Source organism: Salvelinus sp. IW2-2015, linkage group LG1, assembly GCF_002910315.2.
Source record: "Salvelinus sp. IW2-2015 linkage group LG1, ASM291031v2, whole genome shotgun sequence".
Lineage (NCBI taxonomy): Eukaryota > Metazoa > Chordata > Actinopteri > Salmoniformes > Salmonidae > Salvelinus > Salvelinus sp. IW2-2015.
In genome coordinates this window covers 48,464,133-48,487,870 of record NC_036838.1, presented here as the reverse complement: position 1 = coordinate 48,487,870, position 23,738 = coordinate 48,464,133, and the positions used below count along the sequence as shown (strand labels likewise).

Below are 23,738 nucleotides of genomic sequence, written 5' to 3'. Positions count from 1 at the left end.
GCCAAATGCTGCTAAAAAGTCAGTTAGTTTCAAGTTAGTTCAGACATGGCATGTCATTCATATACAAACGGATTGCAGAGTAACAGATTGCATATGAAACGAACAATCGGTTCAACATTTAGTCCAATTAAAACGTTCTTGTTGTTCAGTGATCTTCCTTCTTTGGTAAAAAAAGAAATAGACCAATGCATGGGCGTTTCTGTGTGGACAAGCAGAATGGAACCTTCCTTGAGCTGAAAGGAAGTGCTCCTCACATAATACCAAAGACAGRACAGATAATACCGTTTGGTTCCTGCCTCTGAAATGTGCTCTTGAGCACAAGCACAGCTACAGCATTAGAAGACTTGAGAAGTGCCACGTAACACTGCTTCCCTGTGGCTACCTGAACCCTAACACACATTCTACCATCAAAACATTGATTGTGCTTGTAGTTTAAWTTTTTTTCATTGTGGTTGTAAATGGTAGGCTTACTTCTATCAACTTCCACTATGCTTTTATGTAGATCATCCTTTCTGGCCTAGTACCATTAGACCTGCGCAACAGCAGACCGGACAGCATGATGTCTGTCTATTTTACTCTCATAGTCCTCCCTTTCCTCATGTATCCCAGTGTTTGCCACAGTTCTGGCAGCTGGCCTCTGTCATGTAGAGGTATGAGCTGATGGCCTCCCTCAGACCTTCGCTCACTAGAGAGTCCTCTGAATCCACTCTGGCCTTATTGAAGATCAATGAACTAGAAAGACAGAGGCATATGGAATGTGATTTACTTTTAACTACCACCAGAATGCATCATCTTACAATGTGTATACAGTGCAATTGATTGCATAMATATAGCATCACATTTAATTTCATATTGACAAACAGTGAAATAAATTGTGTGTAGGTCACTTTGGACACAAAATATGATAGATGGAAGATTTAGGAATGTGCCCCACCTGTCTACGTCATTCCAGTTGAGTGTGGGCCTCCTGATAGCTTTGGGATACGGTCTGGTGGTCAGGGTAGTATTGTTTGAGCCTTGGATGATGCAAGGCTCCCTCAGTAAACAGCACAACCCATCTGCTGACTCTGTGGATAGACATGTTTCCAAATGTTTAAAACATTCTCTAGCCAAACAACTCCTTATGATTGACAAGAGTGTGCAAGCTGTCGTCAAGGCAAAGGGTGGCTACTTTGAAGAATCTCAAATATAAAATATATTTGATTTGTTTAACACTTGTTTGTTTACTACATGATTCCATATGTGTTATTTCAAAGTTTTGATGTCTTCACTATTATTCTACAATGTAGAAAATAGTAAAAATAAAGAAAAACCCTTGAATGAGTAGGTGTGTCCAAACTTTGACTGGTACTGTATATTTCATGTGGAAACCCTCATATTAAACACCAATGGCATTCACTGTTGATSGTTTATATTTAGAATAATGTTTTACAGCTTTGTCAATATATTAGTTTTTTTCAAAAATCATCTTCATGTATTATTTTATATACTGTATATTACATGTGATGAGGCCGCAGAGAGCCAGAGATAATTAAGACACCTGTGATAATCTGAAGTACCCAAAAAGCCCCTAGATGTCATCTGATTWAAAAAAWMTACTTGAAAGTTAGCAAAATGCTGGTAGTGTACCAACTTCGAAAGTTTCCAGTAATATAACCTCCCCTTGCAACCATAGTGAACAGACAGCAATAGATCGCAGTAGTACCATACAGTCCGCCCTATTTGCATACTAGAGTATGAACTGTGCTACATATTTAATAATAATGCATTTGAGCCTGTTGATGGGCTTGCACCCACCAGAGTAGTGTTCCACCAATTGGCCCAGGGAGTAGAAGGTGAGGCTGGGGGAGATGTAGAACCAGCCGTTTTGGTGGTGACAGATGCGGTAGTGTTTCACTGTGGCCAGATATGAGTCCATCTTCACAAGGACTGAGAGGGAGTAGGTTTCTGTGAGTAAAAATAACACCGGACTCTTGTCACGCTACAGTSAAGAAAAAGTGCACACAATAGTTGTTGTGCTTATATCAACTTCTTTTTTAGATAACTCATGGGAACATTTTTAAAAACTTGACATAACATTCACTAAAATTAATTTAATGAAATGAGCGTAAAGGCATGAACATCACCTAACCTGTGTTTGTCTGACTCTCTCGGATCAGGAAAGCCCCTGTGTGATTGTGTGGCAGCAGCAGCAACTCCTCTGCCTTCAACCTGCTGATTCCATAATACTGCCACCTGATTAGAGCAGGATGAGAAAGTTAAAATATTGACTATCAGAAGAAGAAGAATATACAATGAAACTCCCACTACTAGGAAACTACAGTAGTTGCATCATTTCCTARGGTTTTAGGCCTACACACTAAGAAAATAGGGTTCTTGGGAAGGGTGATGGTGCTATGTGGAACCATAATGAACTCTTTGAGCCATTCAATGGTTCTTTGTGGTTCACAAAAGTTATCTTTCAGTGATYAATAAAATGAAGGGGCGGCAGCTCATTAGAATAAGTGGTTTGCTCACAGCTCTCTTTGTACAACTGTGTGTTTGTCATTCCAGTTAATCTAATCTGTTGTGTTATGCCATTACACGTTATACATGACTATGGCCAGTGACGGTGTCTTGTGAAAGACTTACACATGGCCTTGTGTGAATTGAGAACGGTAGACTACAATTCATCAAATGGCCACCGGGCTATTTACATTGACCCCCTCCCCATTTGTTTTGTACACTGCTGCTACTCACTGTTTATTATCTATGCATAGTCACTTCACCCCTACCCCCATGTACAAATTACCTCGACTAACCTGTACCCCCGCACATTGACTCGGTACCGTGTGGCTCAGTTGGTAGAGCATGGCGCTTGCAACGCCAGGGTTGTGGGTTCATTCCCCACGGGGGGACCAGGGGGGACCACGGGGGGACCAGGATGAATATGTATGAACTTTCCAATTTGTAAGTCGCTCTGGATAAGAGCGTCTGCTAAATGACTTAAATGTAAAAATGTAAATGTACCGGTACCCCCTGGACATAGCCTTGTTATTGTTATTTTATTGTGTTACTTTTTATTATTTTTTACTTTAGTTTATTTGGTAAACATTTTCTTAGCTCTTTCTTGAACTTCACTGTTGGTTAAGGGCTTGTAAGTAAGCATTTCACAGTAAGGTCTACACTTGTATTCGGCGCATGTGACAAAAAATGTTTGATTTGATCAGTGGTTCTCAATTCTCACCTCATGGACCCCCAGCTGTTCCACACCTAGCACACTTGATTCAACTTGTCAGTTATCATAATAATAACACCTATGGTAATTTGGCTATACAGAATAAAAAACCCTGTATGGTTCTTCAAAATGATCTACAAAGAACCTTTGAGATTGAGAAAGGTTCTTTATAGAACCATTCTCCATAAAGGTTCTAAAAATAACCATTAGAAAGGGTTCTATATAGCCCCAAAAGGGGTTGTAACCATAGTGGAAACCTTATTTTGGTGCTATATAGAATAGAAAATMGTCATTTATAGCACCATACAGGTCCCATTTAGAACCTTATGAGCATGGTTCTTTATATAACCTTAAAAGAATAACCCTTATTTGGCACAATATAGAACCATTTGTTTTTAGTGTGTACATTACACTTTCACACTTCTCCCCACTGTTAGGAAACTCAACTGAAACTACAGCTGCAATCATACCCCACTGAGGGGGGATGATGATGTCATTCAGAGCGAGAGAACAAAATAACTCTGCCTACAGACACTAGAGAGTCACAGTTCACCTACGCTCTTAGAAAAAAAGGTAAAAAAAAGAACCCTTTTTGGTTCCAGCCAGGAATAACTATTTTGGTTCCAGGTAGAACCTTTTTCGATTCCATGTAGAACCCTTTCCACAGTGGCTTCTACATGAAACCCCAAACAGCTTTACATGGAACCAAAAAGTGTTCTGCTGCACTGTAAAAAAAAAAATGTAGTTGTTTCAACTAAATTTTATTAAGTATTTTTTTTGTTTACTCAACTTGTCAGTTAAAGTGTTACCTGAATTTGACATTTTTAGTTGTCCCAAACTTAGCTCCAACATGAGAAAACGTAYGAAAAAATTCAGTCAACTTAAAATGATGTGTTTGCTCAATTTATCTCATTTGTTCAATCAACTCGAAATTATTGTTTTGGCATTTTACAAAGGAAAAGGCTGTGAAACTAGTCACACACACACAGTACATGATCACATTGTGTATGTTCATTTATATAGTAATTGGCATTCAACATGACCTCATCTGGGATTTGAACTCACAACTTCTTGGTTCACAGCATTCCAATCTTCCTGCTACGCACCTGTATTGCTACACTTTGCACTTCAAAGTAAATCTGAGCTCTGTTAAAAATACATTCAAGAAAAACTATTTATCATAGCGATTAAGGAGTAACATAAAATGAGAAATATGACCTACCAACATTAGATAACTACTCAAATTAAATAAGTTAATGATGAGAGAATAGTCAGATGAAATGATAATTGACACAGACATGGTGGCGTAGCAGGAAGATCGAAATGCCATGAACCACATAATTGAATTGTAATTACTGTATAAATGAACATGCACAACGTAATCATGTATGTCAAGGTGTGTCAAATACATAAGTTGAAAACATTGTATGTTAAAAGCATTGCGTGTGTGACTAATTGCACAGCCTTTTTTAGGTAAGATGCCCAAAATAATAATTTCTAGTTGAAAGAACATAGGACACAAATTGTGCAAACACGTCATATTAAGTTAACAGCATTTTTGCCTACATTTTCTAATGTTGGAGGCATGGAGCTAAGTTTGGGCCAACTAAAAATGTTAAGTTCAGTTAACACTTTGACCGAAAAGTTGAGTAAACAAAAAAAGGCAGTGGAATCAGTTACTTAATAATAATTKGTTGATACAACTAGATTAGTGTTTATTTTATATATATATATATAAAATAAAATAATAATATACATACTGTATATATTTTTTTTCTTGAAATGTTTATTATTGAAAAAAAAGTTATATATATAAAAAATAAATACAATTGTATTTTTATTTTTTATTAAGCAGTGTATGGAGAAAGCCTAGGAACCCTTTTGGAATAGTTTTTTCTGAGTGTACACAGAAGCTCCCACCTTTAGTGGTTAGAGCGTTGGGCCAGTAACTAAGAGGTTGCTGGATCGAATCCCTGAGTTGACAAGGTAATAATCTGTTGTTCTGCCCCTGATCAAGGCAGTTAACCCACTGTTCCCTGGGCGCTGAAGACGTGGATGTCGATTAAGGCAGCCCCCCGCACCTCTCTGATTCAGAGGGGTTGGGTTAAATGTGGAAGACACATTTCAGTTGAAGGCATTCAYTTGTACAACTGACTAGGTATCCCCCTTTCCCCTTTAGTGTACACACAATCTCCCACCCTTAAGTGGAGTCCCCACCTCTCTCTCTATCCTATTGATGAATTCCAATACCCACTCTCTCATGACATCCACTCATCGTAAACAGCTGTGACAGTCAGAAATAAAAAGTGAGACCAAGTAGTAGTCATCTTACCTGTTAATTACTTTGGCAGTGTAGTTGCTGGGGATATAACTCTCATTGCCTGTCGTTGTGGATCGCACCATCCAAAAATCCCCATCGCTGCAATTAAAGAGATCAGTGTTTTCAACCAAACTACCACATACACTACATGTACAGCTCCATGCAGGTATGACACTTACTCTAATAACACCGTGAGCCTCTCCCCTATATGGATGCTGGATTCCAAGGGACCTTGGGAGGGGATGTCATAGAGGGATACCACCATGGGCCTGTTATTGTCTAAAAAAAGAATAATGTCTTTTAATAGTTGCAATCAGCATTCAGGCTGGCTGGAGGATTCTTTCAGATTGAGGTAACAAATCAAGATTTCAAAAGACCTATGGAAGAAGCTGGTGTTTAGTCTTACCTGACATTGCAGGTTCAGTTGGATTCTTCAGAGTTGGCATATTGGACCATACTTTGATCGGGCAAGTCCCCATGACCAGCTGCTTCTCTAGCTGTATGTCTGGATGGCTCCTTAGGCTGAGAGAGAGAGGAGTGTACTGTCATCTATCTTCTTTTGTCATTCGGGTTACACAAACAAGATGACACAGGGACAGAATTAACCACAACAAGAAACCATAATTTCCTCAATAACCTGACAAGTTTCCATTCAAAAATTATTATGACGAGCCTTGTACATAGTCCTTATGATCTAAACACTAACTCTGACAAAATAAAGGGTTCAGGTACACTTTACAATACACAGGCCTTAAAAAGGTATAACTACCAGTGGAATAACTTTTCATTAGTGTAAATGCAATAAAAAGTGCTTCCATTGTTAATGTTAATGAGTTCTGAAGTAAAACTGAAACTTACTCACCTTATTGAATTGGTGTTTAACTGTTGGGTAATGATGATGGGTCACCACACACAGCTGTCTATATCCTCCTCTGGGTAGCTGATATACACTCAGCAAAGACCAGTGCTGCAACTAAGATCATGAGTGTTATGTGTCCTGTCTTCAGTGTCTGCCTGTACATTCAAATGTATGTATATGTGTATGTGTGCGTGAGAGTGTGGGATCAACACCCTGTTCTATCACAATCCGTGAGAAAGAGAAGGTGTCTCCCTCTGCTCCGTTTCTTGGGAGAGTACTCTATCTACACAACTGTGGCTGAGGGGGTAGATAGATGAGGACTCAAGACAGAGGCCCACTCGATGAGGACAGGTTTTTATGTCTCTAGTAGCTTTCTGTGATGCCAAAGTTCCTGACATCCTGACACAAAACCGTGTGTATCGAGGAGTTGACATCATTTTTCATGTCCTTAAAATCGCATTTCTGCAGATGCACAAAAACATGAGATAAAAATCTGCTTAAATGACATACTACTTTTCTAGGCTAATGTAATCTGTCAGCAATCAGCATCAGAGCTTTGAGTCATGAATACACCACTAGAACGTATACGCCTACCGAAAATACCATCACCAGCTGGGAGGACTGTGTCAGATTTACAGTAATATGTATACGCTTCTCTGAAAACAAGTTGCAGATTCAAATGAAGTAGAGGAATGTTACATCCTGTAATGTTATGATGCATTTGATCAGTGTTTTTTCCACAGCACTGTAAATATATTATTATTCTATACTGTAATGAGTAGGATATGTACAGTGGGGCCCGAAATTAGTGACACCCTTGATAAAGATTAGCAATAATTACTATATAAAATATATAATTCTAATACTGAGCTGTATCGTATGCTCAACATTTTTTCGGAAATTATATTKTTTTAATCTAATGCAATTGCTCAGAGAAAGAGATTTTGTTTAACAAGTCATATTGATTTAATAATGATTGGCACCCCTAAAGATTCCTAAAAAGTCAATTAGTCAAAAGTGTAGTATTTGATCCCAGTGTTGCTAGCACGGAATGACTACATCAAGTGTGTGATTCTACAAACTTGTTGGATGCATTTGCAGTTTATTTTGGTTGTGTTTCAGATTATTTTGTGCCCAATTGAAATGAGTAGTAAATAATGCGTTGTGTCATTTGGGAGTCACTTTATTGTAAATAAGAATATAATATGTTTCTGAACACTTCTACATTAATGGGGATGCTACCATGATTATGGATAATCCTGAATGAATCGTGAATAATGATGAGTGAGAAAGTTACGGAGGGTCAAAGATCATACCCCCAAGACATACAAACCTCCCCGGTTATTGTTAATGGTGCAGTGAGGCTCCTCAGAAGAGGAAGGGGAAGACCATCCTCCTCAGTGAAATTTCATAAAAATTTAAATAGTGAAACATTAAACTATACTAAATATATTAATGTCACCAAATAATTAATTAAAACACKCTGTTTTGCAATAAAGGTCTACAGTAACTTCAACAGCACTGTCTGGGGTAGCACCATGGTGTAGCTGGAGGACAGCTCGCTTCCGTTCTCCTCTGGCTACATTGACTTCAATACAAAACCTAGGAAACTCATAGGCCTCACCCCCTTCCATAGACATACATGGTAATTATGACCACTTCTGGAGGACGTCCTCCAACCAATCAAAGTTTTTTCAGTATGAACTGACATATTGTCCATCCAATCATAGGATTAGGATCAGAGAATTAACCTAGTGTGTTGTATTGGGGTTGTGCCACAGAGCATTATGGGGGTTCTATGTGTTGAGAGGCTTGGTGGCATTGTTGAATAGAGATTGAGAGAGAAGAGTGTCGGGGGCCTCCCGGGTGGCGCAGTGGTCTAGGGCACTGCATCGCAGTGCTAGCTGCGCCACCAGAGTCTCTGGGTTCGCGCCCAGGCTCTGTCGCAGCCGGCCGCGACCGGGAGGTCCGTGGGGCGARGCACAATTGGGCTAGCGTCGTCCGGGTTAGGGAGGGTTTGGCCGGTAGGGATATCCTTGTCTCATCGCYCTCCAGCGACTCCTGTGGCGGGCCGGGCGCAGTGCGCGCTAGCCAAGGGGGCCAGGTCAGGTGCACGGTGTTTCCTCCAACACATTGGTGCTGGAGGCGCGCTGTGTTAAGAAGCAGTGCGGCTTGGTTGGGTTGTGCTTCGGAGGACGCGTGGCTTTCGACCTTCGTCTCTCCCGAGCCCGTACGGGAGTTGTAGCGAGACAAGATAGTAATTACTAGCGATTGGATACCACGAAAATTGGGGAGAAAAGGGGATAAAAAAAAAAAAAAAAAAAAAAGAGAGAGAAGAGTGTCGCAAACGCCATTATACCAAAGAAGAAGAAGAGAGTAAAGAGTGATAGTTGAGAATTTTGGGGATATTATTCAACTCAAATTTAAAAAAATCGAATTACAGGAGACGGGGAGGTATATTATGAATTGTTTTCTTGGTTTCAGAACTTTATTTCTGTGTCCAGTTAGCAGTGGTGTAAAGTATTTCAGTAAAAATATTTTAATGTACTACTTAAGTTGTTTTTTGGGGGTATCTGTACTTTACTATTTATATTTCTGACAACTTTTACTTTTACTTCACTACACTTCTAAAGAAAATAATCTACTTTTTACTCCATACGTTTTCCCTGACACCCAAAAGTACTCGTAACATTTTGACTGCTTAGCAGGACAGGAAAATGGTGCAATTCACGCACTTATCAAGAGAACATCCCTGGTCATCCCTACTGCCTCTGATCTGGCGGAATCACTAAACAAAAATGCTTCATTTGTGAATTATGTCTGAGTGTTGGAGTTTGCCCCTGACTATCTGTAAWTTTAAAAAACAAGAACATGGTGCTGTCTGGTTTGCCTAATATAAGGAATTTGAAATCATTATTACTTTTACCTTTGACACTGAAGTATAGTTTAGCAATTGCATTTACTTTTGATACTTAAGTATATTTAAAACCAAATACTTTTATACTTTCACTCAAGTAGTATTTACTGGTTGACTTTCCCTTTTACTTGAGTCATTTTCTATTAAGGTATCTTTACTTTTACTCGAGTATGACAATCGATCATGTAATGGACGAAGATCTGCGTATTCAAACTACACAACACAACGAGAAAGTAAGAAGAGACAGGGATGTTCTCAAGCGGTTTATCGACACCACTGCATTTTTGGGTATGCAAGAATGAGCTTTTAGAGGACAACAAAGAGAGGGAAAGTTACGTTAACATGGGCAACTACATGGAGCTTGCAGAGGTAATWGCACGTCATGATGCGTTACTTTCTGAACATATGGAACTTTCTACTGTCTTTTCTGGGATCATTCAGAATGATATGATAGCTTCCATCGCATCATCCATTAAAAGTGAGAGTACAAGAGAGGTGGACTCAGGATGTAAGGCACACCTACTGTACAAGGCACGGTTTGCCTTAATTCATGATAACATCAAGTCTCGGGTAGCACGAAGGTACAAAAGCCTGGACAGCATGCGATTCCTGGAGTTGTTAGATGGTAGTTAATTTGATTAATTCAAGACAAAACAAAAGTATGTCACCTGTTTAAATCTGAAATGCAGATCATTTTTCTTAACCCTTTGCTAGTATTAGATTGAGTGTTATCGTGGAAACACAAGATATAAACAAAGAAAAGGAACTATTTTTCATCTTCTAGCTTTATTTAGTAGTACAGTAGTATAAATGAGTTGAATCAGCAGACAGTGGGAAGCACCACTGACCCTCAGTGAAGACTGAACACATTTCCACATCATAACAGGCTGAAGTTGTTATTCATTGTCTATGTCTACTCAAGAGATGAGTCAAAAGACTAAAAAAACTACAAAAGTGTAAAACAGAAAAAGGAAAAAGATGACATCAATTACAAAGAAAAAGCATTTTTAAAACACACAGATGAAAGGAAAATGTAATCTACACAACCATATTGGCCCACAGTTCTTTCCTATTGCCTTTCTTTATGCTTTTCCATATTCCTCCTAAAAAGCAAGTATAATGTCCTAGTCCAACCAAAATACAGTGTATTCATTCTGTCATCTGGGKCACTATATATTTGTTAATGTGTTTTTTTGTCACATACACCTGGGAAAAGAACACAATGCAGAGAAATGTATTGAAAATCATGAGTATTATGTTTTGTACCCAGCTTGAGTGATCATTCTACAGTGTGAATGGAGTGACTTGGCAGAACAGAGCAGTGCAGCAAGGTACAGTACAGTATATCACACATCTACACTTTGCCACACAATCAAAGGAGGCGTGTGTTCACAGTTCACAACGTAAAAAATATAAATTAAAAAAGTGGTCTAAAAATGTGCAATGAATGTAGGTATTTAGTGTAAATATGTTCTAGATAAGAGGAATAGAGAAGGACTGAGGAGGGAGTGTGTGTTTGGACTACAGTGGATGTGAGAGATGGGACTCTTCAACCCCTCCTGTGACGCAGGAACCAATCCTCTACACACAGACACATGGTGAACCAAATAAATAAAATACGTGAAAGGCAATAATGGGAAAAACAAAATAAGAGGAGGGACATATAGTAATTGAATCTGGAAGAGTAAGTCTCCAGATTCACTTTGCACAAGGAGACATGCACACATATCAAATGATGGGTGGGGGATCGTACCATCTCTAGACCCTTTGAGTATACAGTATATGTATATCTGACTCATTCCTTATTTTGTCCCCTCCGCTTGTGACTGGAAGTTTGACGTGTATACAGTATAATATTTAATATGCATTTGTATATATATTCTCATATTAATCACACAATTCATCACAGAACCCCCTGGCATTGAGTAGCTTAGGAGCAGGGTTGGAGAGAGAGACAGGGAGACATAAGTTACTGGAGGAGGATAGGGGCACCACTGAGGGCTGCTACCCGGTGTGGAGTGAGGAAGAGATAGGGAAGTTTAGCAGGAGACCTCCATGGTCTGGGGCCCAGGCTGGTTGTCCAGGCCCCCGGTGGTGTTGGCTCCCTCCAGCAGGTTGTTGAGGTTGCGGCTGCGGCTGCTGTCCATGGAGGTGATGCTGGTAGAGGAGGTGGTGCGGGATCGGGCCAGACGAGTCATTCCAGCCGTGGGCACTACGACACAACACAGGAGTGTTAACATTCCAGTCACAATGTAGAGCACTTCATGCAATGCAGGAAGCATTATGACGTGTTCCCTCTGTTTGGGAATTACATTAATAAATCATACAAATACTGAAGATATTCACCATGCAGACAAATCTGAGAAAATAAAGGCACCGATAAAATAAAGAAAAAGCTTAAATACAGTATTCAAGCCAAAGACGCTGACAAGAAGAATGCAATTAAGGCAATACAATAAGAGCATAAAGCACAGAAAAAACATATAAATGAAGGCAAAATTAAGCAAAACATATCAAACTTAGGGCAGTCAGAAGCAGATCGATGCTTACAGGAGCAACATAACCACCTAACAAAATGTCAAAGTATGCAGACAGTTCTCCACTTAATTGAACAATACAGATGACTGAAAATACCAATATGTCATGACTTTCTGAGCATACCTTGACATTCATCTAATGTGTGTTAGGCTGAATGGAGACTGGTACGAGGCAAACTGGTCTACAACTGCTACTGCTTTAAAACCTGGTACCTGATTCGTTGCTCAGGTGACTGAGAAGAACGTAGGGAACTGTTAGCATTGATGGAGGGAGGAAAGGATTGAAAGAAGAAGAAAGGAGAACATATTGAAAGGGACTAAGGTTCATGAAAGAGCAGGTAATGAATATAAGTAATTTTTAAGGGAAAGACAACTGCTGTATACCACAGAGACAAAGGAAAGAAAAGATGTGTTCTTCCTGGGTCTGATTCTATCTGGGGTAGGTAGGGGAGAGACAGAGATAGCTCAAAGGGACAAAGCAGAATTACTCATACTAAGATGATGATGAAAGATAAACGGCATCTTGTCTCATTCATACTGTTATGTAAAAATGTCGTCTTGATATCTATTGTGCTACACGACTGTGAGAAACTGTAACCACAGAAAGGTGTTTGATGTCATGCTGAATTGTTATTTCTATTCGGAACCCTTCTCTGCATGAGAAGAGGCTTTAATCAACTCTAATCTGGCTGTGACATTTCCTCTGCAGGGAGTGATTCTGTGCTCCCACTGAGGAAGGCTGGGGGTGGAAACAGAAGAGCCTACTACAATTGAAATACTGTGCTGGGGCCTCATTTATAAAACAGACTTATGATCAATTTTGATCTTAAGTATGACTTACGCAGAAAACCARGTATAAGTAGTTATTTATCTTACTTTGACGTGGAAATGATCTTATCTCTATCTGATGTCTTACCCATTGTTGTCTTAGCTAGCTCTCCCAATCAACACGTGATTGCTGTATGCCTCGCTTTATGTCTCTCTCTGTCAATATGCCTTGTATACTGTTGTTTAGGATAGTTATCATTGTTTTAGTTCACTAGTCCCACTCAACATGCCTCAGATACCTCTTTTGTCCCACCTCCCACACATGCAGTGACCTCACCCAGTATAACTAGTGCGTCCAGAGATGCAACCTCTCTTATCGTRACTCAATTTCTAGGTTTACCTCCACCCGCACCCTACCATACCCCTGTCTGTACATTATGCCCTGAAACTATCCTACCACGCCCAGAAATCTGCTCCTTTTATTATCTGTCCACAACGCACTAGACGACCAGTTTTGATAGCCTTTAGCCATACCCTCATCCTACTCCTCCTCTGTTCCTCGGGTGATATGGAGGTTAACCCAGGCCCTGCGTGTCCCCAGGCCCTCTCATTTGTTGACTTCTGTAACCGTAAAAGCCTTGGTTTCATGCATGTTAACATCAGAAGCCTCTTCCCTAAGTTTGTTTTACTCACTGCTTTAGCACACTCCGTCAACCCTGATGTCCTTGCCGTGTCTGAATCCTGGCTTAGGAAGGCCACCAATAATTCTGAGATTTCCATCCCCAACTACAACATTTTCCATCAAGATAGAACTGCCAAAGGGGGAGGAGTTGCAATCTACTGCAAAGATAGCTTGCAAAGTTCTGTCTTACTTTCCAGGTCTATGCCCAAACAGTTGAGCTCCTAAATTTAAAAATGAATCTCTCCAGAAATAAATCTCTCACTTTTGCTGCCTGTTATAGACCGCCCTCAGCTCCCAGCCGTGCCCTGGACACCATATGTGAATTGATTGCCCCCCATCTATCTTCAGAGATYTTCTGCTAGGTGACCTAAACTGGGATATGCTAACACCCCGGGAGTCCTACAATCTAAACTAGATGCCCTCAATCTCACACAAATTATCAAGGAACCCACCAGGTACAACCCTWWATCCGTAAACATGGGCACCCTCATAGATATTATCCTGCCCAACTTGCCCTCCAAATACACCTCTGCTGTTTTCAATCAGGATCTCAGTGATCACTGCCTCATTGCCTGCATCCGCTATGGGTCCGCGGTCAAACAACCACCCCCCATCACTGTCAAACGCTCCCTAAAACACTTCAGTGAGCAGGCCTTTCTAATCGACCTGGCCAAGGTATCCTGGAAGGATATTGACCTCATCCCGCCAGTAGAGGATGCCTGGTTGCTCTTTAAAAGTGCTTTCCTCACCATCTTAAATAAGCATGCCCATTCAAAAAATTTAGAACTCAGAACAGATATAGCCCTTGGTTCACCCCAGACTTGACTGCCCTTGACCAGCACAAAAACATCATGTGGCGTTCTGCATTAGCATCGAATATCCCCCGTGATATGCAACTTTTCAGTGACGTCAGGAACCAATAAACATAGTCAGTTAGGAAAGCTAAGGCTAGCTTTGCATCCTGTAGCACTAATTCCAAAAAGTTCTGGGACACTGTAAAGTCCATGGAGAATAAGAGCACCTCCTCCCAGCTGCCCACTGCACTGAGGCTCGGAAACACTGTCACCACCAATAAATCCACGATAATCGAGAATTTCAATAAGCATTTCTCTACGGCTGGCCATGCGTTRCTCCTGGCTACCCCAACCCAGGCCAACAGCTCCGCACCCCCCGCAGCTACTTGCCCAAGCCTCCCCAGCTTCTCCTTCACCCAAATACAGATAGCAGATGTTCTGAAAAAGCTGCAAAACCTGGACCCGTACAAATCAGTTGGGCTAGACAATCTGGATCCTCTCTTTCTAAAATTATCCGTCGCCATTGTTGCAACCCCTTTTACCAGTCTGTTCAACCRCTTTTTCATATCGTCCGAGATCCCTAAAGATTGGAAAGCTGCAGCGGTCATCCCCCTCTTCAAAGGGGGTGACACTCTAAACCCAAACTGTTACAGACCTATATCCATCCTGCCCTGCCTTTCTAAAGTCTTCGAAAGCCAAGTTAACAAACAAGTTACTGACCATTTCGAATCCAACCGTACCTTCTCTGCTGTGCAATCCGGTTACCGAACTGGTCACAGGTACACCTCAGCCACGCTCAAGGTACTAAACGATATCATAACCGCCATCGATAAAAGACAGTACTGTGCAGCCGTCTTCATCGACCTGGCCAAGGCTTTCGACTCTGTCAATCACCGCATTCTTATCGGCAGASTCAACAGCCTTGGTTTCTCAAATGACTGCCTTGCCTGGTTCACCAACTACTTCTCAGATAAAGTTTAGTGTGTCAAATCGGAGGGCCTGTTGTCCGGACCTATGGCAGTCTCTATGGGAGTACCACAGGGTTCAATTCTCGGGCTCTTTTCTCTGTATATATCAATGATGTTGCTTTTGCTGCGGGTGATTCCCTGATCCACCACTACGCAGACGACACCATTCTGTATACATCTGGCCCTTCTTTGGACACTGTGTTAACAAACCTCCAAACACGCTTCAATGCCATACACAACTCCTTCCGTGGCCTCCAACTGCTCTTAGACCCTAGTAAAACTAAATGCATGCTTTTCTACCGATCGTTGCCAACACCCGCCCGCCCGACCAGCATCACTACTCTGGACGGTTCTGACTTAGAATATGTGGACAACTACAAATCTGGCTAGACTGTAAACTCTCCTTCCAGACTCATATTAAGCATCTCCAATCCAAAATTAAATCTAGAATCGGCTTCCTATTTCGCAAAAATAGCCTCTTTCACTCACGCTGCCAAACATACCCTCGTAAAACGGACTATCCTATTGATCCTCAACTTCGGCGATGTCATTTACAAAATAGCCTCCAACACTCTACTCAGCAAACTGGATGCAGTCTATCACAGTGCCATCAGTTTTGTCATCAAAGCCCCATATACCACCCACCACTGCGACCTGTATGCTCTCGTCGACTGGCCCTCGCTACATATTCGTCGCCAGACCCACTGGCTCCAGGTCATCTATAAGTCTTTGCTAGGTAAAGCTTCACCTTATCTCAGCTCACTGGTCACCATAACAACACCTACCCGTAGCACYCGCTCCAGCAGGTATATCTCACTGGTCATCCCCAAAGCCAACACCTACTTTGGCATCCTTTCCTTCCAGTTCTCTGCTGCCAATGACTGGAACGAATTGCAAAAATCGCTGAAGTTGGAGACATATCTCCCTCACTAACTTTAAGCATCAGCTATCTGAGCAGCGTACCAATCGCTGCAGCTGTACACAGCCCATCTGTAAATAGCCCATCCAATCTACCTACCTCATCCCCATATTGTTTTTATTAACTTTTTTGCTCTTTTGCACACCACTATTTCTACTTGCACATCATCATCTGCACATATATCACTCCAGTGTTAATTTGCTAAATTGTAGTTACTTCGCTATTTTGGCCTATTTATTGTCTTATCTCCACACGCATTTGCACACACTGTATATAGACTTTTTCTATTGTGTTGTTGACTGTACGTTTGTTTATTCCACGTGTAACTCTGTGTTGTTGTTTTTGTCGCACTGCTTTGTTTTATCTTGGCCAGGTCGCAGTTGTAAATGAGAACTTGTTCTCAGCTGSCCTACCTGGTTTAATAAAGGTGAAATACAAATGTTAAAAATAAAAAAGTCTAGACTTGACCTAAGTGATTTTCCTGCTGGTTATGTATGGCTATTTTTTTCCCCCTTGCAGTTTAAGGTCAGAGCATTTCTTTTTTACATCAGCCACAGTTCTGTCTTGCTGCCCCACCTCGTTCACTGCAGCGGCGACACACTCCCAAGCTACCTGTTTGGCTTTGTTTGTCAACCCACTATTTAGTCCACCGAATAATACATGTTGCCTGTCTTCAATCTCCTCTACCATCGCCGTGATCTCATCTTTCAAAAAGTTTGCTTTTCTCTTTTGGTCCATGGCTATTCCTGACTAAACCATAATTTGTGCTYGTATTCTATAAGGGGAAATCGCTGAATGTAAGGCACGTTCAGGTGCCGTCAATTTGAAGTTAATTTGAGATTTATAGAGTACATAGAGCCTGTTTAAGTCTGCGCTATGCTTTGTGTCACAGGAGGAGATGCATCTTAAACAGTTTGGGTAGAAAAGAAAAGTACACAAGGCAAGTCGAGAGAGTCTCTCCCACGCAGAATTGAACAGGAAGTCAATTGCTGTTCAGCACGTCTTTGGTGCTAGTCATTCATGCTACAATCACAATTTCTCACCTACTGACAACTGAGGCTATGCAACACTGCAAAGATGATAGAGGAATTYGCAGCTGTGAGGCGTGAGGGGCGGCCTCCTCTCCGTGACCAGTGTGACAAACAGAGGGTCTTTTCAGAAACTATTGGCTGCACTCCAAACCCAGGAGGGGGTCTGGCAAAGGCTCATGGGAAACCGTGATGAAAACAATATTTAATTGAGCAATAGTTGTTATTTTTCTCACGTCAACAGGAAATACATAGAGAACACAGATCTTATCCACAAATACGTACAACAGCTTGTTAGTGGATAATCAATAAGAGTAAAGTTCCAGAGAGTAAAGTATATATATATTTTTTTTTTGTATGCTAGAAAGGAGTGGTTATTGAGATCACACATTTACAAAGAAAAGTAAGAGAGTTATGTACTTACTATAACCCATACCCTGAACAAAGTACTTGAAGGCCTCTGCCAGTTTCCCTGGCTGTGGAGGAGATTACAGTAAGTTAGTTATCAAAAATATATATTTATATGACAATGATTTAAAAAGCTATATAAGCATATAATAACTTTCAGATCATCAAACCTCACCTGCACAACCTGAGGTAAGCCTCCACAATCAGCCATCTACAGAGAGAAGGGGGAGAAAGAGAGAACTTCTGAGTCGCTACACGTGATGCAATAGCTTAGCATATAATATTGATTATTCAGGAGGAAAATGCATAACACACACAGGATATGCTTCGCCTCACCTTAAACAGTGTAGTCTTGATTGGATTTAACCTGGAATTGCACTCCACCTGAAACAAGTTTAAAGAGAGTAAATTAACTAAATTCATTACATAAAGGAACTGATATTCAACATTTAGTTCCATCATCCTACTATATATACACAAGCATGTAGAAGTGCATGATCTATAATCACAAGCTAAACAACAACCACCCTAACTAACTCACCACTGCCTCCACTGCAGGAGATGTGTCTCCAACCACCAACAGAGAAGGGCACCTGGAGGGGAAGAGGAGGTTCTGCTTGAGCATACAAATGCATACTGCCAGTAGTGCCATTCACTCCAAACATCGGAGGCTGCTAGGTGGCTAGTAGTATTTATTTATTGTATTATTATAATCATTATTTTAAACAGGAKAAATCTGAGGGGGCACGCGCCCCTGTGCCCCCTGTCGGCATGACGCCTCTGCATACTGCCCGAAAACACAGTAAAACCAGTTGAAACTCACGTCAGTGTGTTCACTGTGTCCTCATTAAGACCAATGACTGGCCTCTCGATTTCCAGATCCCGACGACTGTTATTGTAAAAGGAAAAGAAAAGACAAGGTTAAAGCCACATTCATCCAGCCAGTAGTAGAGCCAACGACTATGGTGGGCAGGAGTGAATCCCTGCTCCCTCTCCACTCCTGCCCAGCGTACCCGTTGTAGGAGGCACAGAAGAGGGCCAGGTTGTCCTGGTTGATGTCCTGGGCGATGTGAAGGCGGTAGGTCTGGACCAGCTCCTGGTTGTCGGTCAGCTCATCCTGGAGGAACACACAAGGCGTCAGAATGTGTGTGGATGGTATCATGATGTCGTCTTATATAACTTTTAAAACTATACAAATGTTCACTTTCAAACCAGGTTATCAAAGGTGAATGGAACTCCTAGTCAAAGGTGGGCAGATGCCAACCCATCATACTTACAGTGCTGAAGTGATGAGCCATCACAGTGTCCACAATGTTACTGGTCCACCCAGAGAGCTGTTGAGAAAAAAACAGGACAAGGTCTATAAATAACGCATAGCTAAAGTGACAGTCTTCTGGGAGTTCACAAGGATCTATAGCTTTGCATTCAAAGATGGGTGATTGGTTAGAGAACTACTGACCTTGGAMGCAGCCCAGTCAATCCATCCCTCGGCACACGGATCCACGTTGATCAGAACCAGGCCCTCTACCAGAGTAGGGTTGTTCAGCTGCAGGCGAGAGGAACAACATGTCAGTCCCCAACATGAGGCGAAGTAGTATAGGAGCATACCAGTCTTCATAAATGGTATAGTAAGGAAGGAATGATGATGATGAACATCTTAGGGAGATGTAGTGATTGGCATTAAAACTGCATTCAGAATGCTACAAGCTTTTGTCATTTTCAAGAAAGGCCAGATGTATCAACAMAGGCTGCTGAGATGCTGGTTACCTGAAACTACGTTTATGGAATTTGAAAATCTAATTAATTCAGAATGAGAGCAGACCTCCAGAAGAACATCCAACTATGTGACCCTTATAAATGGACTCCTAGGCCCTTGAGGTCTAGAACATTTAAAAAAGATATCTTGTTTTTCCATATCCAATCTTTTTCAATCCACACAAAGAGCCTCTGGGTCTGTGTTGGGGGCTCTGGAGTGGGTGGGATGTGGACAGAGATTTATGGATCATATTCTAATAATAGCTTACTACATCATTAATCAGATATGTGAAAGACAATAAATGCCAAACAAATTGAAAATCCAATCATGTTTGAGTACTTATGACTGAGTGTGTACAGACTACAGAGCTTCCTGTCTCCTTTCCAGAGCCCTCTCAGACGGGACAAGGAGGAGCTGAGAGTTAGCACCGGGCAGAGGATCAGCTGGTTCCCTTGGAGATGTTAAAATGCACTGCTCCCGAGGTATGACTGCGCAAAAATCTAGAATCATCAACTTCTCTGAAAGCTTGTCCTGTTTTTAAATCAAATGCAGCAACAGTTGTTACCAATCTAACTTGTTTCCATTTCAWTCCAACTGATGGAATTTGAAAATCAAATTTTGCTCATTAATTCTGAATGAGAGCAGACCCCCAGAGGAACATCCAACTCTGTGATTCCTAAATCCTCCAGACTAATTCCACCCCACACCCCCCTCCTCCTCCATCTTTCAGTGCTCTCTCTCTACTCCTTCTTTACGTGCTCTTTCTGCTCTCTTGTAGAGAGAGAATTCAGCAGAGCTATAAAACAAACAGGCATTGAGTGCAGAAAGAGGAAGAACACGAGAGGGACAGTGAGAGATTGAGAGTACAACAAGGTGATACGCCCCCCTCAGAATGGCAAGGTTTATAATAAACAAGAGGACTGGTGAAATGCTGCTGCATGGGTTGGATGTGAAGCACTGATATACAGACTGACATACAACCTCTGTAATAGACCAGACTGGGAGACAGGAGATTTAGAAATTAAAATGGACAGATGAGAGAGCTGRTGTCAGTGTTATGTAGACTTACTGCAAACCGGGATAGGATGTAGGCTCCTGCTCCCACGCCAATCCCAATCACACTGTTCACCCTGTGGACATCAGGAAATAGATCACACCATCAGCAACACCAACTTACTGGCATTCCAGTCTATCCATCATCACCTAATGAGTCAACTGGTCAATGTCCATGTCACTCACTTGAGCTGAGTCATAACCGAGGGCAGCATCTCAGACAGTTCGTCCATAGTAGGGTACTGGTACCCTGTGGGGAAGGGTGGTGCCGCCTCCTGCTGTCCAGGGGCGTCCACATGGACCACAGCAAAGTGCTGCGTGATCTCCAGCATGTCCTCAAAGTTAAACAGCGTGTTGAAGCATGACTTATCTGTACAGAGAGGGGAACAAAAAGATAGCAATGCAAACCCATTCATAAGAGAAAAAGAATAAAATACATCTAGAAACAAGATACACAAGAACGGCACAAATCTGTACATATCATACATCAAACACAGAACCATGGCATAAACCTTCAAGTATTACTCATAGAAGTTATGTTACATGTTTAAAACCACACTGCATCTTAGATAATGTCTTAGATAATGTCTTAGATAATGCTATATGGTTTAATCGTGCACACTCACGGTTGAGGCCAATGTCATGGTAGGTGAGGATGACTGGCCGGTTGCCCTTGGGAACGCCCCTCATGGTCACATGGAGCACGCCATGGGTAGTCTCGATATCATGCTCCTGCAGCCAATCAGAGAGGAGAACAGATAGGTCAGGGTGTTGGTAGACAGATGTAAACAGTATGGAAGTAGGGAGGGAGACATCCTGGTAGCCAGACAGCCCCAACAGGCCCTTGAGGTCTAGGATATTTTAAACATTGTTTTTCCATATCCAATCTTTTTCAATCTACACAAAGAGCCTCTGGGTCTGTGTTGGGGGCTCTGGAGTGGGTGGGATGTGGACAGAGATTTATGGATCATATTCTAATAATAGCTTACTACATCATTAATCAGATATGTGAAAGACAATAAATGCCAAACAAATTGAAAATCCAATCATTGTGAGTACTTATGACTGAGTGTGTACAGACTACAGAGCTTCCTGTCTCCTTTCCAGAGCCCTCTCAGACGGGACAAGGAGAGACTGAGAGTTAGCACTGGGCAGAGGATCAGCTGGTTCCTTGGAGATTTTAAAATGCACTGCTCCCGAGGTATGACTGCGCAAAATCTAGAATCATCGCCTTCTCTGAAAGCTGCCACTGCAGGGAGGAGTAACCCTCCGCTATTAAAATTCAGACACTGAAACTGCCTTAATTTCTCTCTATGCCTCTCTCTGAGCGGAAATGTCTTTATAAGAGACTACAGCCATCCATAACATTATGATTCCAAGTCTGTGCATTAAGTTGTCAGTGTAAATTAGTCTTGGTGAGTGGGGCAAATTAGGCCCAAAAAGATGAGACAGCAATAAATGACCATCTTACTGAGCTTCATCGATATCATGACTGAAACAGGAAGGATTTAAACACCAAGAAATAAACGCATCATTCCCTGGCGTGCCTCCAAACGTTCTACCAGACCTATCCTGGACCTTCTAGACTCGTGACAGAAGTATCTGCTGACGTCACACACCACAACACGGCGCAAGGTCGGCATGACTTGGGACTGCGTATCTGAGTGTGGGTGTGTATTTAACAGCATGAGGGAGTGCTGGGCCTAGTCTCAGGGCCCAGTGGTCATCAAATAATAAAGAAAGAGAGAGAGAGAGAGGAGAGAGAGAGAGAGAGAGAGAGAGAGAGAGAGAGAGAGAGAGAGAGAGAGAGAGAGAGAGAGAGAGGAGCCTCCTCTGCTCAGAATCAGGGCTGGGAATACTGCAGCAGGCACCATTTTAGAAATGAGAATGGTGGCTATCAAAGTTCCTCTGGAGATGGTGAAGGTTAAACCTTCCTGTCAAGGACAAGGCAGCAGTATCTCTGTCTGAGATCTCAATCAGACATACCAGCCATTTTCTATGCTTTAAAATGCACTAATATGAGGTTATTGTCAGATTAAGTCTTCAATGAAATGACAGAGACAAGTACATGCAGTAATAATAAACCAGACACCCACGGAGTGGAGACACAAACAGCAGAACAGAAACACGAAGACACATGCAACAGGTTAACTAACGCCTTTACTATTATCTTGTTGTATATATGAACGTAGTATAAAAAATAAGAGAAACTTTAAAAATTGAAACAGTCCCTTCTGTGTTGCTACAGAAGGAGAGTTTTAAGGGTTTGAGAAGAGGATAGCAACAAGGACACAATGAGTGGGGAAACAACAATTATTTAAATAAATGGGATGAATACACACACACCCAGAGACGCAGATTTGAACTCACACACAACACCAACACACAGCACACACACCATACACACACATCACCAATCACACACACACACACAGCACACACAACACAGACACACACCAATAACACACAACACCAACACACAAAACATCAACACGTGCACGCACACACACACAGTCCCATTCAAAATGCTATTTTCCCTAACTCCTAACCCTAAACCTAAACCTAACTAACCCTTACCCTAACCTTAACCCCAAAACCTAACCTTAACGCTAACCCTGAACCACTCTAGATCCTAACCCTAAACCTATTCTAAACCCTAACACTAATTCGAACTAGTAATAGCATTTGACCTTGTGAGTACCAATTTACAATTACATTTAAAGTCATTTGCAGACGGCATCTTATCCAAGAGCGCGCGACTTACAAATTTGTGCTTCACCTTATGATATCCAGTGACACCAACCCTTACAATGGTCGCATCTAACTCTTTTCAAGCGGGGGGGGGGTTAGAAGGATTACCCTAATCCTATCCTATCTAGGTATTCCTTATAAGAGGTGGGGTTTCAGTGTCTCCGGAAATGGTGTAAATTGGAACTCCGGTCCTGCCTGGGTCTGCTAGGGAGGGATTTGTATTCCACACATGGGGTGCCAGAGCAAGCGAACAAGTGTTTGACTGGGCCTGAGCGGGCGCGAACTGTTACTTCCGCAGCAGGTCAGGGAGGCAGAGCAGGCCACGAGGTGGATGAAACGCAGTGCCCCTTCGTTTGGGTGGTAGGGGCCGATCAGAGCTCTGAAAGGTACGGAGGTTGCCGTTCCCCTCCTCACCAGCCTCCGAGGCAAGCCACCATGGTCTCCGTAGCGGATGCGAGCCTTGCCAACTGGAAAGCCAAGTGGAAGAGGCGAGGAGGGGCGTGAACGTGAGCGAGCACTTGGGAAAGTTGAACCACACAGGTGACGGGGCTGCGGCGTTCTGATGAGTTTAGGGTTTAAATTGGCTCCACAGGCAGGAGCCCCAAGCCAAGCGAGGCGAGTGCGCAGGTAATCCAGACGGGAGGAGTAACAGAGTGGCCTGGATTGGAGACCTGCGCCGCTTCGCTTGCGTGATGGAGGCAGGGTCGGGTACTGCGTTGCGAATAGTGTGTGGTAGAGCATTGGAAGCCGTACAGGAACGG

At 42.0% G+C, this 23,738-nt stretch overlaps 2 protein-coding genes across 4 annotated transcripts in view; both read right to left on the bottom strand.

Annotated features, from left to right (window-relative positions):
- Positions 1–27: 27 nt before the first annotated feature.
- Positions 28–6,016, bottom strand: LOC111971825 (src-like-adapter 2). Its single transcript, XM_070447264.1, has 7 exons — positions 5,944–6,016; positions 5,717–5,816; positions 5,550–5,636; positions 2,132–2,235; positions 1,798–1,947; positions 935–1,067; positions 28–732 (listed from the first exon to the last, which is right to left on the bottom strand). The coding sequence occupies exons 1-7, from the start codon at positions 6,014–6,016 to the stop codon at positions 597–599; spliced, it is 783 nt and encodes a 260-aa protein (XP_070303365.1). The 3' UTR covers positions 28–596.
- A 4,678-nt stretch (positions 6,017–10,694) lies between these two features.
- LOC111968890 (protein NDRG3-like) overlaps positions 10,695–23,738 on the bottom strand; it is a 63,352-nt gene continuing 50,308 nt past the window's right edge. For 2 of the 3 annotated variants that reach the window (XM_023994835.2, XM_023994852.2), the window contains 13 exons: positions 20,853–20,958; positions 20,413–20,596; positions 20,243–20,303; positions 18,877–18,963; positions 18,695–18,751; positions 18,431–18,534; positions 18,241–18,306; positions 17,959–18,010; positions 17,754–17,801; positions 17,593–17,628; positions 17,434–17,485; positions 12,064–12,102; positions 10,695–11,525 (listed from right to left, as the gene is read on the bottom strand). In XM_023994835.2, coding sequence (XP_023850603.1) covers positions 11,353–11,525; positions 12,064–12,102; positions 17,434–17,485; positions 17,593–17,628; positions 17,754–17,801; positions 17,959–18,010; positions 18,241–18,306; positions 18,431–18,534; positions 18,695–18,751; positions 18,877–18,963; positions 20,243–20,303; positions 20,413–20,596; positions 20,853–20,958 — 1,065 coding nt within the window. In that variant the 3' untranslated portion in view covers positions 10,695–11,352. The remainder of the gene's footprint in view (positions 11,526–12,063; positions 12,103–17,433; positions 17,486–17,592; positions 17,629–17,753; positions 17,802–17,958; positions 18,011–18,240; positions 18,307–18,430; positions 18,535–18,694; positions 18,752–18,876; positions 18,964–20,242; positions 20,304–20,412; positions 20,597–20,852; positions 20,959–23,738) is intronic. The other variant, XM_023994844.2, reaches the window with a different exon arrangement.